Genomic DNA, 13,705 nt, shown 5'->3' on the forward strand with positions numbered 1-13,705 from the left:
GGTTATCAGGATTTATTGTTAACAACTAGCATTTTAAACTCAGTCTCCCTTAATAAAAACCAAGCATGCATAAAACAAGACAACAATATCAAAATTTTTATTTTCAACCATATCGTTGAACTATTAATTTCCCATTGTCCAAATGCATTTTCATGCCAAACATGGAATTAAATAATTAAGCTATAACAACATCAAATATTGGTAAATTCATCAGGACAAGACAATCGCTAAAACAATTATTATAAAAATTAAATTGAAAAAATATATATTAATGCAATTTACAAGGGAATAATAGTAAAATTCAAATGAGAAATTTTTTTAAAAAATACATTACTAGAATTATATTTGAAATACTATCCACCCACCTGAGAGTTTCCAATAGTTTTAAAGCTTGACCCCTCAAATTCTCACTTACTTCAATGATGCCCTAAGTAACCTAACACATAATTTAACAATTCTTCTGTCACTATAAACAAACAAAATTAGCATTCAAGCTCTTCAATAACTCTTTAAATTTCTCATTAACCCCTCCCTCCAATAACTTCCATCAAGGAATTCAACAATGCTTGGCAATATTCAATTTAAACAACAATCACAACCCTTATTCCAACTTAACAAAATCATAATTACCAAAATAGTTTAACAATTTTCCTTTAGGTGATACACAATTCCAATAGTTCTCAACATTACAAGTTATATATGTAAAGACATATATATAATTCCTCAAGTTGCATTTATAATGCTCTATGCTCTAATATGAAAATTAAATAGTCATGTCTCCTTCAAATTTCATGTTCAAATACCTTAAAACATAATATAAACCAAATCATAAGCAACGTCATAATTTGCAAATAATAATTTAGATAGCACTGTCTTCATTTGAGTTTTAAGTATACTTGAGTCAATTAAACTATTTGACAAATCTTAATTCATTCTTATACCTCCTTGTAGCCCATCCTTAATAATAAATCATAACAAACCATGTCAATTTATTCTTATGCTTCCTTTAAACTTAATAAAGTACTATACAAAAATCTTATGTAATCCTTGCTCCTAATTGGTATTTTAAAATTTTAATCATTAGCTGAAGCCACTACTCACATACGTACATTCCTTCAAGCTATATCATGACCACTTAACATTATTCTTTTAAGCATTTTCACAAACATCTCGAAGGCATTCATCAAAGTTCAGTTCATAATAAGTACCCAAAAATTTAATCAGCTTCCATCATTAATTCTAGCATCATCAAAAACACAAAGCATCTAAAATTAAATCTCAGTCAACACTTAAATCACATTTGGCAGCAAATAAAATTAGCAATTTCAACTAAAAATTCTAACATGTATATACTCACTCAATAAGCTTTCTTCCTCACTACTTTAGATACCTCACTACTTTAGATAATAAAGAAACTCAATTTTCCTCTTCTCCTACTAACAACCAGCGGGAACAAGTAAAACAAAATTCCAGCTCCTATCTTCAACGGCCACAACACGCCAGACCATCAGAAAAACAGAAGAAGAAGAAGAAAAAGCAATTACTCACTTCCTAAGCACCAGCCCGTTGGAGGAAGATGGAAGGAACAAGATTCAGTACGCCCAACTCTCTGGTCACCCACGCACACCACACCAGCACCGAGGAAAGAAAGAGACAGAGGAGCGTGAAGTAGGTGTGGGAATCACAGCAGACAAGGTTCAGCGAGGAGGAAGAGAAGCAGTAATTTCACATCAGAAAAAGGAACGATTTAGCCTACTATGCACACACACACTAACGCCCAACTGTTGAGGAGAAGAAAAGAAAAGAGACAAACACACACTCACCTCTGTCAGCACGCAAGAACGAAGAAATAGAGGAGAAATTCAGCTACAGCACTTAAGGAAACTGACGAACAGCAAAAGGGAAGGGAGTGAACGAGTTTCCGGCGTGGAGAAGACACACACGCTAACGATAAAGCTGGAACCAGTGCAACGGGAAGGAGAAGAAAAACAGAGGAAAACCACGAGCCATCTCTCCCTCTATGCTCTACGCAAATGACCGACTTAGAGGAACGGAGAACATGAAATAATAAGTTTATTGGGAAAATTACAAAACAATAACCAAACTTGTTGGGGAAAAGTTCAAAATAACACCCCATCAGATTTTTATAGAAAAACAATGGGCACATTAGTACTTTTTCCATGTAAAAAAAAAAAATAAACTCACCCTTGGTTTAAGTAAGATTTGAACTCTAGATCTCTATGTAAGCAACAAGTGCAAATTTCACTAGATTAATACTGTTCATGTGCTATAACTAAATTAATTAAATAAAATCTCAAATGGGGAAGGAAAATCATTTAATTTAAATGTTTGTGTCATTACAAAAGACGTAGAAATTAAGATAGTAAAGAAAAGAGAATTAGAACTTCTAGCTCGTGCAGGGCATGTGGTGCATGGAGCCCACACACCAATGAGAACTTCAAATGTCTATTGTATGTGTTGCATTTGAATCCCACACATAGAAGGGGATAGTGGCACATGAGTGCACATTAGGTGATGGTTGGGGATGAAACTTGATGGCTGAAGCAAAATCGAGGAGCTAAAGGTGACGGTGGTGGTAGGGCCGCTAATGTGACGAAGTGGGAGCAACACAAGTTAGGGATGAAACTTGATGCCTTGTTTGGCTTTGGGATTTCAATAGATCTCAAATGACACAGGGAAGGAAAGTAGGAACCAGGTCATAGTACCAATTGATGTGTAATAGGAGGAGAGGGGAAGAGAGAAAAGAGGAGGAGGGAGAAAACTGTATAATTCCTATTCAAAATTTAAAACTGAATACAAATGAAAAACTTGAAGCTTATTTTATTTGAGATAAATCTAGATCAAACAATAATCTAAAAGATAACAATAAGATAGATAGCTAGCTAGCTAATCTAGATATTTTATTTTATTTAAGATAATACTTAAAGATAAAATAAATTCAAGATGCCAAATAAATAATAGATAGAAAATCAGAGACAAAATAACGTGTTGATGAAGAATCAAATAGTGGAGGCTGGCTCCTTCATTGATATAAATAATGTAGAGTATCCAATACAATTGTGACACGTATATAGGGATTATACAGAGAATATTGGTACAGTACAAAGGACAAATTTGATCCTATCCATATCGTAACTAATTACAAGATTAACATATAATTCTATTCTCTAACTATAATAGTAAACCCTAGGCCCTAAATTAAATCTTAATGAACCCTAAATCAAAACAAATATAATTTCCATCATTAATGCAAATAAATTAACTAATTTATTCATTAAAAACCATCATCTTAAGCTTCAGGATTTGGCATGATCCAAGAACCATCAGGTTGTTGAACCAAGCCTTTGTTTTCATCCACCCTCCAAGCCTCAGGAATCTAATACTCTTCCTTCAAAGCACCCATGCCTTTGTTCACAAGTGCGATGTCCCTTTTAACCTCTAAGTTAAATCCTCCCTTGCTCCCTTGTGTTCCTGCAACTCCATGCAAGTAAACCTCCAAATTATGCCAACTCTTCATATCCCCAGGTTGCTTTAAGAAGTTTGACTTATGAGCATCAATTTCCAACTTCTCTCCTACTTCATCATAACCCCATAAACAAAAAGGATGCCTTGGAACTTCATCTTTTTTATTACAGATTCGTAGGATTCGAAGATCCTTTTGACTAGAGGAAAACTTCTTAAAGTCTGAGTCTCCAACTCGAGGGCTAGCAAATACAATGGCTGTGACTGGAGAAGCTTTTTGAGATTCATCTTCTCGGATGTTATATCCATTCCTGACAATGTCCACTGCATTCAGTGTTGCAAGTGCTGCTCCTAAGCTGTGTCCTGTTACCGTTATACTGATTTCTTCATCCTTGTGTTTGTCAACCAGTCTTCTAATCTCAGTCAATACCTGCACAATGAGAGATGAATAACATCAAATATCTCCTTTCATCTATAAAATATAGTGATGGCTTACATTGCTGTAGTGGAAAAATGATAAAAACACGTATATTGTACCTGACTTCTTGCACTGGTTTTGTTGAACTTTGTTTGTGAGTTTGTTGCGGTGTAAACGGAGTAAAAGCCGCGATGTACTTTGCATTCAGCATCACCAAAAATGTATGGGGCGTCATGCAAGACGAAGTGAAGATCTTTGTACCATTCCATGAACCGAACAGTTCCTCTCCAAGCAATCACAATGTCCCTCCTCCCTAACACAGCTTTGCCTTCATCGGTGGCCACCGCAACGTATCCTATCCAGTTTGATTCTTCAACATCCTCAATTATGGGAACATTGATCTCTGAGGTTGCATATAGGAACTGTGTCACCTCATACTTGAAAGGATTTCCATGTTCTAAACCCACCTTGGAAAAGAAATGTTTTTTCCCATAACGGCTTCTTCCTGCGTACTTAGATGCTTTATCACAGTTAAAAGCATCATAAGTAGCTTCAGCCATTTCTCCGTAGTGTATAATATACCTACGGAGATTGATATCAAGTGGGTCTAACAAATCCTCCCAATGATGTTCGCCACTGAATTCTCTCCAGTTTGTTGCAATGCTTCCAGGACTAGCCATCTGTTTCTTCTCTTTGAAATGAAATGCTTTACGAATTGCAATGAGTTTGATTTGTGATGGGGAAGTCCATCCTTCTGTATGCTTATATACTTGAAAACCCTAACCCCATCCTTCTGCATGTTAAAAATTTTTCATCACATTTAAACGTTATTTGAAAAGTATTCGCCTTCGTTGTTTTTTCGTAGTTATTTCGTACGAATAGAACTTCCAGTTGACTATTAGGCAATTACCTAGGCTTTTGGCATGCATGTATCGTTTCTCAAGTTGATTAGGTTTCGTGATCAATTATTGTTGTGGAACAAATTTCAATGTAAGAATATTTATACAAAATAAAAAGGTGGCATTGGGGCTCATGACATTCAGTACGGTTCATATCAGACTCTAATGTCAAAGCATGCACTAGCATGCATCTTCTAGTAGAATAAATGGCATCTCTTTCGACTTCTTGTCAAGAGAGTCACAGTTTCGCATGTTCTATATCCATGAAAATGATGAGATGATCGGCCGTCTGCGTTTTTGATAATTATGATATTTTTCTAAGAAATGGAATGTAATTGATGTGTCAATATTAGATTGTTAGATTTTACATCCTTGTCAAAATTTGGTTGTCATGTTGGTGCTGAGGTTTGTGTCCTCCCACATGTCACGTGTTCGAATGGACATTAAGAGGTTTTGACACTCCATGACTTGTTGGAACGGACATTCTATGACGATCCGTTCAAGCCCACTAGCTAGTTGCACTGTTAGACTTGTCCTGTGGCAGTGTCGCCACCTAGGTTCACTTTGTCGTTTCTAATACCCACTATCTTGTTTTTACATTGAATATTTAACTAAAAGACACTTGCAAGTAATACCAAAAAAAAAGGAACAGACACGCTCATCTTTGGACCTTGTTTATTTTTACTAAGGAAATTACTTGTTCTGGTTTTGAACAAGAAGTTGTCATATTAGGCAATTGTAATTGCAAATCTTAAAACCAAATAATTTAATATTATTTTCAAATGGTTCGACGGGTCTAGTTGGACCTCTGCTTTATCTGGATTGAAAAATTTAACAAGATAGAGAGAATAATTGATTAAGACCTACAAGGACAAGAGACTAATTGGCTATTGCCAATGGGAAAGCAATCTGAATTTAATTTTCTCTTCATAATTATTGCTTTAAAAGAGAGAGATTGTGACACAAGAAAATTTGGCTTATATGTAAGGAATCTATAATGTCATAATTATTATATGAGTTAAATGCCAAAAATGCCCAGGACTTTTTCGCGAAGGCCACTACCACAGCAAAAGCCTTACTTGATTTTTTTTTTTTTTTTGCCTTACTTGACAGTGGTGGCGCCATATATCACAAGCTACCTTAGGATGGGCTTGCCTGACAGTTATGTGGCAATAATAGTCAAGTATTAGCTTCTAAATCTAGCTGTTGGTCAATTTTGGAGGGCAATACTTGACGGTGAAAATTTACCATACACTTGACTGTTATTTCAAAACAACAGTCAAGAATTTATAGTATTTTTTGTATAGATGGGGGCTGCTTGAACCCCACAAATTTACACAAAATAATAGCTATAACAGTCAGAAATTACTATATTTTATTAAAATTACTATTTAAATACATTAAAATTCCCATACCCTAAACCCTAAAAAATCTAGAATATTAGCTAAATTTTTTATTTAAATATAATTTTTATCTAAAAATCATTCATATATTTCATAGACAAGGTTATAGAAAAAATATTTTAATTTATATTTTAATTTTTTTAGTTATATAAAAAATATTTGTTTAGTAACATTTTCTAAAATTTCAATACATAAAATGGCAAAAATAATATTTTATAGACAAGGTTAAAAAATTGAATGACGTAATAGGATTTCATATAATAAATTACTTAATATAATTTATATTTTAAATTTTATTACTTTAACATAAAATTTAAAATTATTTAGTTAAATATCAAATTCATTATTTAAATTTTTAAAGTTCGGAGAGAGATAGTATACAATTAAATTATAAGGGTCAAATAATAAATTTAAAATTTTCAAAATAATTACAAAAATTTAAGTATATTTTAGAATCTTTAACATAATATTCTTAATGGTGTTAACAATTGGACTATAATGTAGGTTTTGAAAATATAAAGGAGGTCTCTATAATTTAAGCAAAATAGAAAGGAGGTCACTATATTTTATTCTTAAAGTAATCTAACATGTAAAGTATATTCTTAACCCTCAAATTGGTTTTGTTCTCTTGTTTTAAAAAATTTTAGAATATGTTTTTGCTACTTAAATAATTATACTTTTTTTTATTAATCTACATGGCTATTGGCTGCCGAACATCCTTTTGGCCCAGTTCTGGACATTTTATTTTTTAAGTTCCAGACCACTCGCATTTGCCATTTGTTCTCTTCATTGCCTTCTATTTTATTGAGTTTATTCTAGAATTTTTTTTTTTTGCTTAACATCCCATAGAGATCAAGAGTGATATTCAACTAATAACTCGACAGTTGTAAGAATAGAGTTTTCCATTTTTGTGAGTTTGTTTTTCTAATTGTAATTTTTCTGTTTTTGAGTTGCTTAATATAAGATTTCATGATATTATGTGAGCAAATTTTAACAATATAACCTCTTTAAATAATAAGGACCAAAATGATAATCGAAGTAAATTTGAGAAACTAAATTGATAAAAATTAAAATTGAGGGATTAAATGATAACTGAGACAAATTTGAGGAACTAAAAGTTCTATTATTCTAAAATAAAATAAGAAAAGGAAGATGATTATAAAATAATATTGATTTATTAATTATTAATTTATGTATATAAATGTGGATTTGGGAGGATATGCAGTTAAACCCGCTTAGAGTATTTATTGGAAATGAGAAGAAAAAATTAATTTAAATCCTCTAAAGTGACTTTATTCATAGTGATAAAAAATTAGACCCATGATTGTAACATAAGATTCACAAGTTAGAAATCAGCTCTATTATTACGTGTATATCTTAGTTTTGGAAAATAAAAATTAGATTGCAGCCCACTATAAAAAGAATCTTCTTTTTTATATAAAGAAAAGTTTAAGTAAGTCAAATCTCAATTAGAATCATAACATGTTTCCAAATTTAAAAAGTGTTTATAAAGATACTTATATATTACCTATTAACAAAATCCTCACATCTGAAATGAGATTTGACCCCAAAGAGAGTGTGTGAGAGATAGAGAGAGAAAGAGAGGAGGTTCATGGGCGACAATTAGAGCCATAGGAGAATTCAGAGCACCAACCAGACTCGAAAAGAAACATAGTTATTCAACTAAAAAAATAACGTCTATATTTCTACACAAATTTAAGATAAATGTATAGAAATATAAAGCTAAATACTATACATCATCTCAAAATGTGTTTTCAAAATTAATTTTTTTTATATCTTAAAAAAATATATAAGATAGACGCATGATAATAATTTACCAATGAATCTGCTCTAGCTATTACAAGTTATTTTTAACTTCTTCACACGAATTAAAAATAGTTGAAATTATGCTATGTTCTTAAGTTCTTAAAAAATACCACTACTTTACCATATTGCTCTAAATTGAATTCATTCAATTCTATCAATATTTTTTAGGAAAAAGGTCGACAAAACGGCTTCCAATACAAGGGATTTTTTTTTTTTTTGCCAGAAATTACAAGGACCCTGAACATTAATTATTAATTAGGACTAATATTTAGATGATGAAATTAAATTATTATGGAATGTGACATACTATAAGGATCACATCTAACAATAAACAAATGCACTTTACATGGTATGTACTGTCAATATTCAGTAAGGTTCATGTCAGAACATCTTCTGGATTGTTATTTATGTGATTTTTCTAAGAAAAGCAATGTAATTGATGTGTCAGTATCAGACTGTTAGGTTTTAAATTCTAAAACGGTCCGTTCAAGGCTTCTAGCTAGTTGCACTGTTAGACTTGTCCTGTAGCAGTGTTGCCGCCTAGGTTCACTTTGTCGCTTCCAATACCCACTTGCTATTTTTTTATAAATATTCAATCTTTATAAACAACTAAACAACAACGTTTTCAAACGGATATTGAATCAGGAAGATCAGCGATTTACAATTAGTATAGTTTAATTGAGTTAGACTAATGATCAAACCGATGATATAATAATTAAATTAAAAAATTATACATATATATAATAATATAAACATAAAAAAAATGAAATTGCTACTTAACTTAAAAATAAAATTAAATATTTTAAGTTTATTATGACTTAACAAGCCACATGATACAACATAATATTAAATGATTAAAAAAATTGGTCATTTTCTAAAAAAATTTAATAAAAAGGCAAAAAAAGATTTTTTTTTAACAGCTCGGTTTTTGAAAACCGAATTCAATTCCTGACTTCATCTTAGTTTTCGATCTGACCGTCAATCCAAAACGACCTAACTTGACTCAACCCCCAAAACAATTTATACATGCTGATCGAGCCAAAATTCAAACTGGTCGACGGTCGGACCAGTCCGACAAGGACCAAAGATGAGCGTGTTTGTTAGTGTCACCACCTAGGTTCACTTTGTCACTTCCAACCACTAGGTTCACTTTGTGACTAAATTATTAAACCCTTTCAAAGACCAAATCCGATCCAATTTTTTAATCACTACTAAACAAGAACCAAAGATGAACATGTTCATTAGACTTGTCCTATAGCAGTGTGCCACCTAGGTTCACTTTGTCGCTTCCAATACCCATTAGGTTCACTTTGTGACTAAATTATTAAACCCTTTTAAAAATTAAATTATAAGAAGTAAAGTTTAGAAACTAATTTATAATTGAGTTAAAATTTTAAAAATGAGTTACAATTAAATCAAAATTACAAGGACTAAGTAATTAATTTTTCTTAAAAAAAGTGTTACTAAAAACACGCTCATCTTTAGTCCTTGTTTATTTTTACTAATGAAATTACGTGTGCCTGGTTTTGATCAACAAGTTGTCATATATTAGGCAATTGTAATTGCAACTCTTAAAACCTAATAATTTAATATTATTTTCAAATGGTTCGATGGGTCTAAATTGGACCTCTATTTTATCTGGAATGAAAAAATTGACGATATTGTAAGTCGATGCCAAATAAAGACGAAGACCTACAAGGACAAGAGACTAATTGGCTATTGCCAATGGGAAACCAATATGAATTTAACTTTCTCTTCATAATTATCGCTTTAAAAGAGAGAGATTGTGACACAAGAAAATTTGGCTTATATGTAAGGAATCTAATGTCATAATTATATGAGTTCAAGGGCAAAAATGCTCTTGAAAATTTTTCACAAAGGTGCCTAGTGCCTTTAACTTTTTAATGAAGCAATATTAATATTACCCTCATCTTTTAAAAATTAGTGCGATATTGCCATGATATGTACGTTGATTGGTATTTGACTAGCATATGCCAATTTTCAATGTCATCTGTAATAAACATAATCAAGCCATTAAATTCAAAATAAATTACCACCATAATCATAAATTATAATTTTCTCAATAGAAACCTACCTTTAATTCATCAAATTGATTATTTGGCTAAATCTAAACTATATAAACTCTTGTTCTAGTATCATTAGCTTCATTGAATCTAAATAGTCAATAAAAACACCCAAAAATTCAAAACTCATCAAATACTAATTTTACCTCAATCAAGAAATCAGAAACTAAAAGAAGAATATAGTTCAAAAAATATTATAGTCTTATAATGCTTAAAATCACCCCTAAAATATTCTATAATAAAGCTAAGCTTAAAAATTTGCACACTACCTCACCTGTGAATCACTTCCCCTATTTCTACCGAGACACTACCATAAGAAAAAGAGACTTGGTTTCTCTTCATTTTCTCTCCACTTTCCATCTCAGCCATTCAATTCATTTTTGAATGGTGGAGATTTAATATTTCATAAAATTATTATTAAAATGTGAAATTTATGAAAAATAAATAAATAAATTTAAACTATGAAAAATTCATCTAAACTACAATTCAAGATTTGGGATCATAATTAAGAAAAACAAATTTATGAAATATTAAATTTTAACCATTCAAAAGTGAATCTAATGACTAAGATGAGAAGTAGAGAGAGAATGAAGAGGGGAATGGAGAGAAGCCAAGTCTAAGAAGAGAACTGAAGCTTTTTGTTTTCAAGTCTACATGTGGTTTAATTTTAGAGTAAAATAATCTGATCTCCCCTCTATTTTACCTTAATTACATATATCTCCTTTTCATTTTTGAAACATATAAGAACTTCCCCTAATAATTGTTACAAAACACAAACATCCTCTCTATTTTAAGATTTAATTTTCACATATCAAAACATTAATTGACCATTAAGTTACATATGTTGATTGAAATACCCCTTCTTTAAATATAAATGTTATATAAAAATCATTCAAATAAAAAAATGATGAAATATTTTTTACTTTTTTATTTATATTTTAATTTTTTAGTTATATAAACATATTTATTTAGTACCATTTTCTAAAATTTCAATACATAAATTGACAAAATAATAGCTTAAAGACACAATTAGAAAAATTTAATGAAATATTTGGATATAATAAATAAATTACTCAATATAATTTATATTTTTTAATTTTATTAATTTAACGCAAAATTTAAAAAAATTTATTTAAAAATATTAATTATTTAAATTTTTAAAATTGGGGGAGAGAGAGTTTACAATTAAATTATAAGTTTAAAATAATAATTTTAAAATTTTCAACATAATTACAAATAAAAATTAAATATTTTAGAATCTTTAATAGAATATTCCTAATGGTGTTAACAATTGGACAAAAATGTAGATTTTAACAATTAAAGGGATGTCTCCACAATTTAAGCAAAATAAAAAGGAAATCCCTGTATTTTACTCTTAATTGTTTTGATACAACTCTTAATTTTAAAGGCAAAATTTGTATACTTAGCGTTACATATTTAATATACTTTTATCTAATCAAATCAAAACATGTAGATTTTAATATGTTTATAATATTAATAACAAGAACTGATTATATATGCACCAAAAAATCTATTAAAGATATATATATATATATATATATCTTGATTTAATTAAAAACAAATACCTTAGTATATAAGGTTAAACATATAAATTTTTTCCTAATTTTAATACAAATGTTGAGTAGGCTTGGGCTATAAGTGGGCAGTGGGTCCCATTTCCCTAAGTCTATCGTCATTCTTTTTTTTTAATTAAAGAATCCCTGTCCTTTCCTTTTATTTTTCTAAACACCTCATTTTAATTATTTTTATATATCTCCATATTTTTAATATAGAATTTGTTTCTAAAAAATTCTCAAATTCTCTCTCATAATTCATTCTAATTTATTTATTATTTTAAACATACCTCAAATCTTTAAAATTTAAACTATTTAATTAAATTATCTTTACTGAAATAATTTTATGATAACTTTCAATTACCATGAATTAATTCATTAAATTCAACTTAATGCTAATATACATTTACTACCTTCAATTTTGCACTTCTTCTTCATAAAATAATAATAATTTAATGCTTTAAGAATATAATTGGTATTAATTTATCTTGTTCAAGATTTTTCCCCAATTTCATATTCTATTTTGTTAAATCACAATCCTTTGTTCCTTTGTCCTCAAAAAACATAAATTAATTTACCTTAAACCTCAATTTATTTTTGTAACATCCCTAATTTTACTTGTAAAATTTAAGTAGCATTAAAATATGGTTTATTAAGTAAATTGAAATTTAGGGTAACTTAATTTATGCTGTCCAAGGTACAAAAGCACATATGCTTCTGATTTAATGAAATAGAATATGAAATTGAGAAAAAAAAAATCCTGATCAAGATAATTGTAACTATCTCTTAAAGCATCACATTATTATTTTATGAAAAATATGTAAAAAAAATTAAAGGTAGTAAATATTTATTAATATTGTTAAGTTTGATGTGATTATTTTATGGTAATTAAAATTTACCAAATAATTAGAAGAGGAAAGAAAATTTATCAAAGAGTTAAATTTTAACAAGATAGTACCAAGTCATTATATTCAGAAAAAATTAATAAAATTGAGTGAGATGAAATAAATTATGTGAATAATTTCTTGCTTAAAATATTATATTTATTTAGATATTATAATAATTTATATTTGAGTAAAATATAGAAGTGTGCTCATTTGAAGTTTATGAGAACTTTGAAAGTTATAGAAGATTATTTGAGCTTTATAAGTTCAAGGTACAGGATTTTTAGTGCAAATGAAAATTTTATAGAGAAAACTAAGAATAGACAAAAAAAAAAGCAGTGGAATGAGAGTAGTAGTGAATTTTTCAAAATTTATATATATAGATATATAAAATGTTAACTATATATTTTTATTTATAATATATAAAAAGCAAAAAAAAAAGAAAAAAAAGGAAGTGAATGTGGACCACGGCCCACTAGAAATTGGCAATTAAATTGCCAAACACTACTCACACAAGCACGCAATGATGCCTCCACTCTCGTCTTTCTTTCATTTTGAGTAAGCAACGCAGACGCAGCGGAAACTATCGAGAGTGAGCTGTTATGAAGGTTATGCTTCCAGAATATGATATTTTAGAAGTGATTTAAAACTTTACCAGACTAGGTAAATTACTCTGATATTTTTCTAAACTTGTTTTCTTTCTTATTTTCTGAATCTTTGACAGTGGAAGAATTGGGATTTCTATAATTTTGAAATTATGATAGTTCTAACTGGTTAATTTTAGTTTCAATATATTAATGAGGTTGTATTAAGTTTATAATCAGTTTAGATTTGTTCATTTGTTTGATTTAGAGGATCTGAGGTTAGGGTTTGTAATAAAGTAAGAGTTTTGAGATGATTAATGATATTCTAACAATTTAATTCCGAGTGTAATGCTTGGTTTATGTTTATATAGGTTGGAATTAAGGTTTTATTGCTTTAGAAGTTTTATTTTTGAATTTAATTGTGATTTCGAGCAAGTTGGAAGAATCTAAAATTGTGAAAATTGGGGATTTAAGTAAGAAGATAATGGTTTGGTTATGTTCATTTAATATAAATAAGTTAAGGGAACCATTATAGATATCAAAGTTTCC

The 13,705-nt window shown here is 29.6% G+C and overlaps 1 protein-coding gene across 1 annotated transcript; it reads right to left on the minus strand.

Moving 5' to 3' along the window:
* Positions 1 to 3,308: 3,308 nt before the first annotated feature.
* LOC129301245 (phospholipase A1-IIgamma-like) lies at positions 3,309 to 4,581 on the minus strand. The gene is made up of 2 exons (XM_054939818.1): positions 4,021 to 4,581; positions 3,309 to 3,913 (listed from the first exon to the last, which is right to left on the minus strand). The coding sequence occupies exons 1-2, from the start codon at positions 4,579 to 4,581 to the stop codon at positions 3,398 to 3,400; spliced, it is 1,077 nt and encodes a 358-aa protein (XP_054795793.1). The 3' UTR covers positions 3,309 to 3,397.
* Between the last annotated feature and the right edge of the window lie 9,124 nt (positions 4,582 to 13,705).

This window comes from Prosopis cineraria, unplaced genomic scaffold, assembly GCF_029017545.1.
Source record: "Prosopis cineraria cultivar Desert tree isolate PC_DT_omini unplaced genomic scaffold, ASM2901754v1 PC1980, whole genome shotgun sequence".
NCBI classification, from domain to species: Eukaryota; Viridiplantae; Streptophyta; class Magnoliopsida; order Fabales; family Fabaceae; genus Prosopis; species Prosopis cineraria.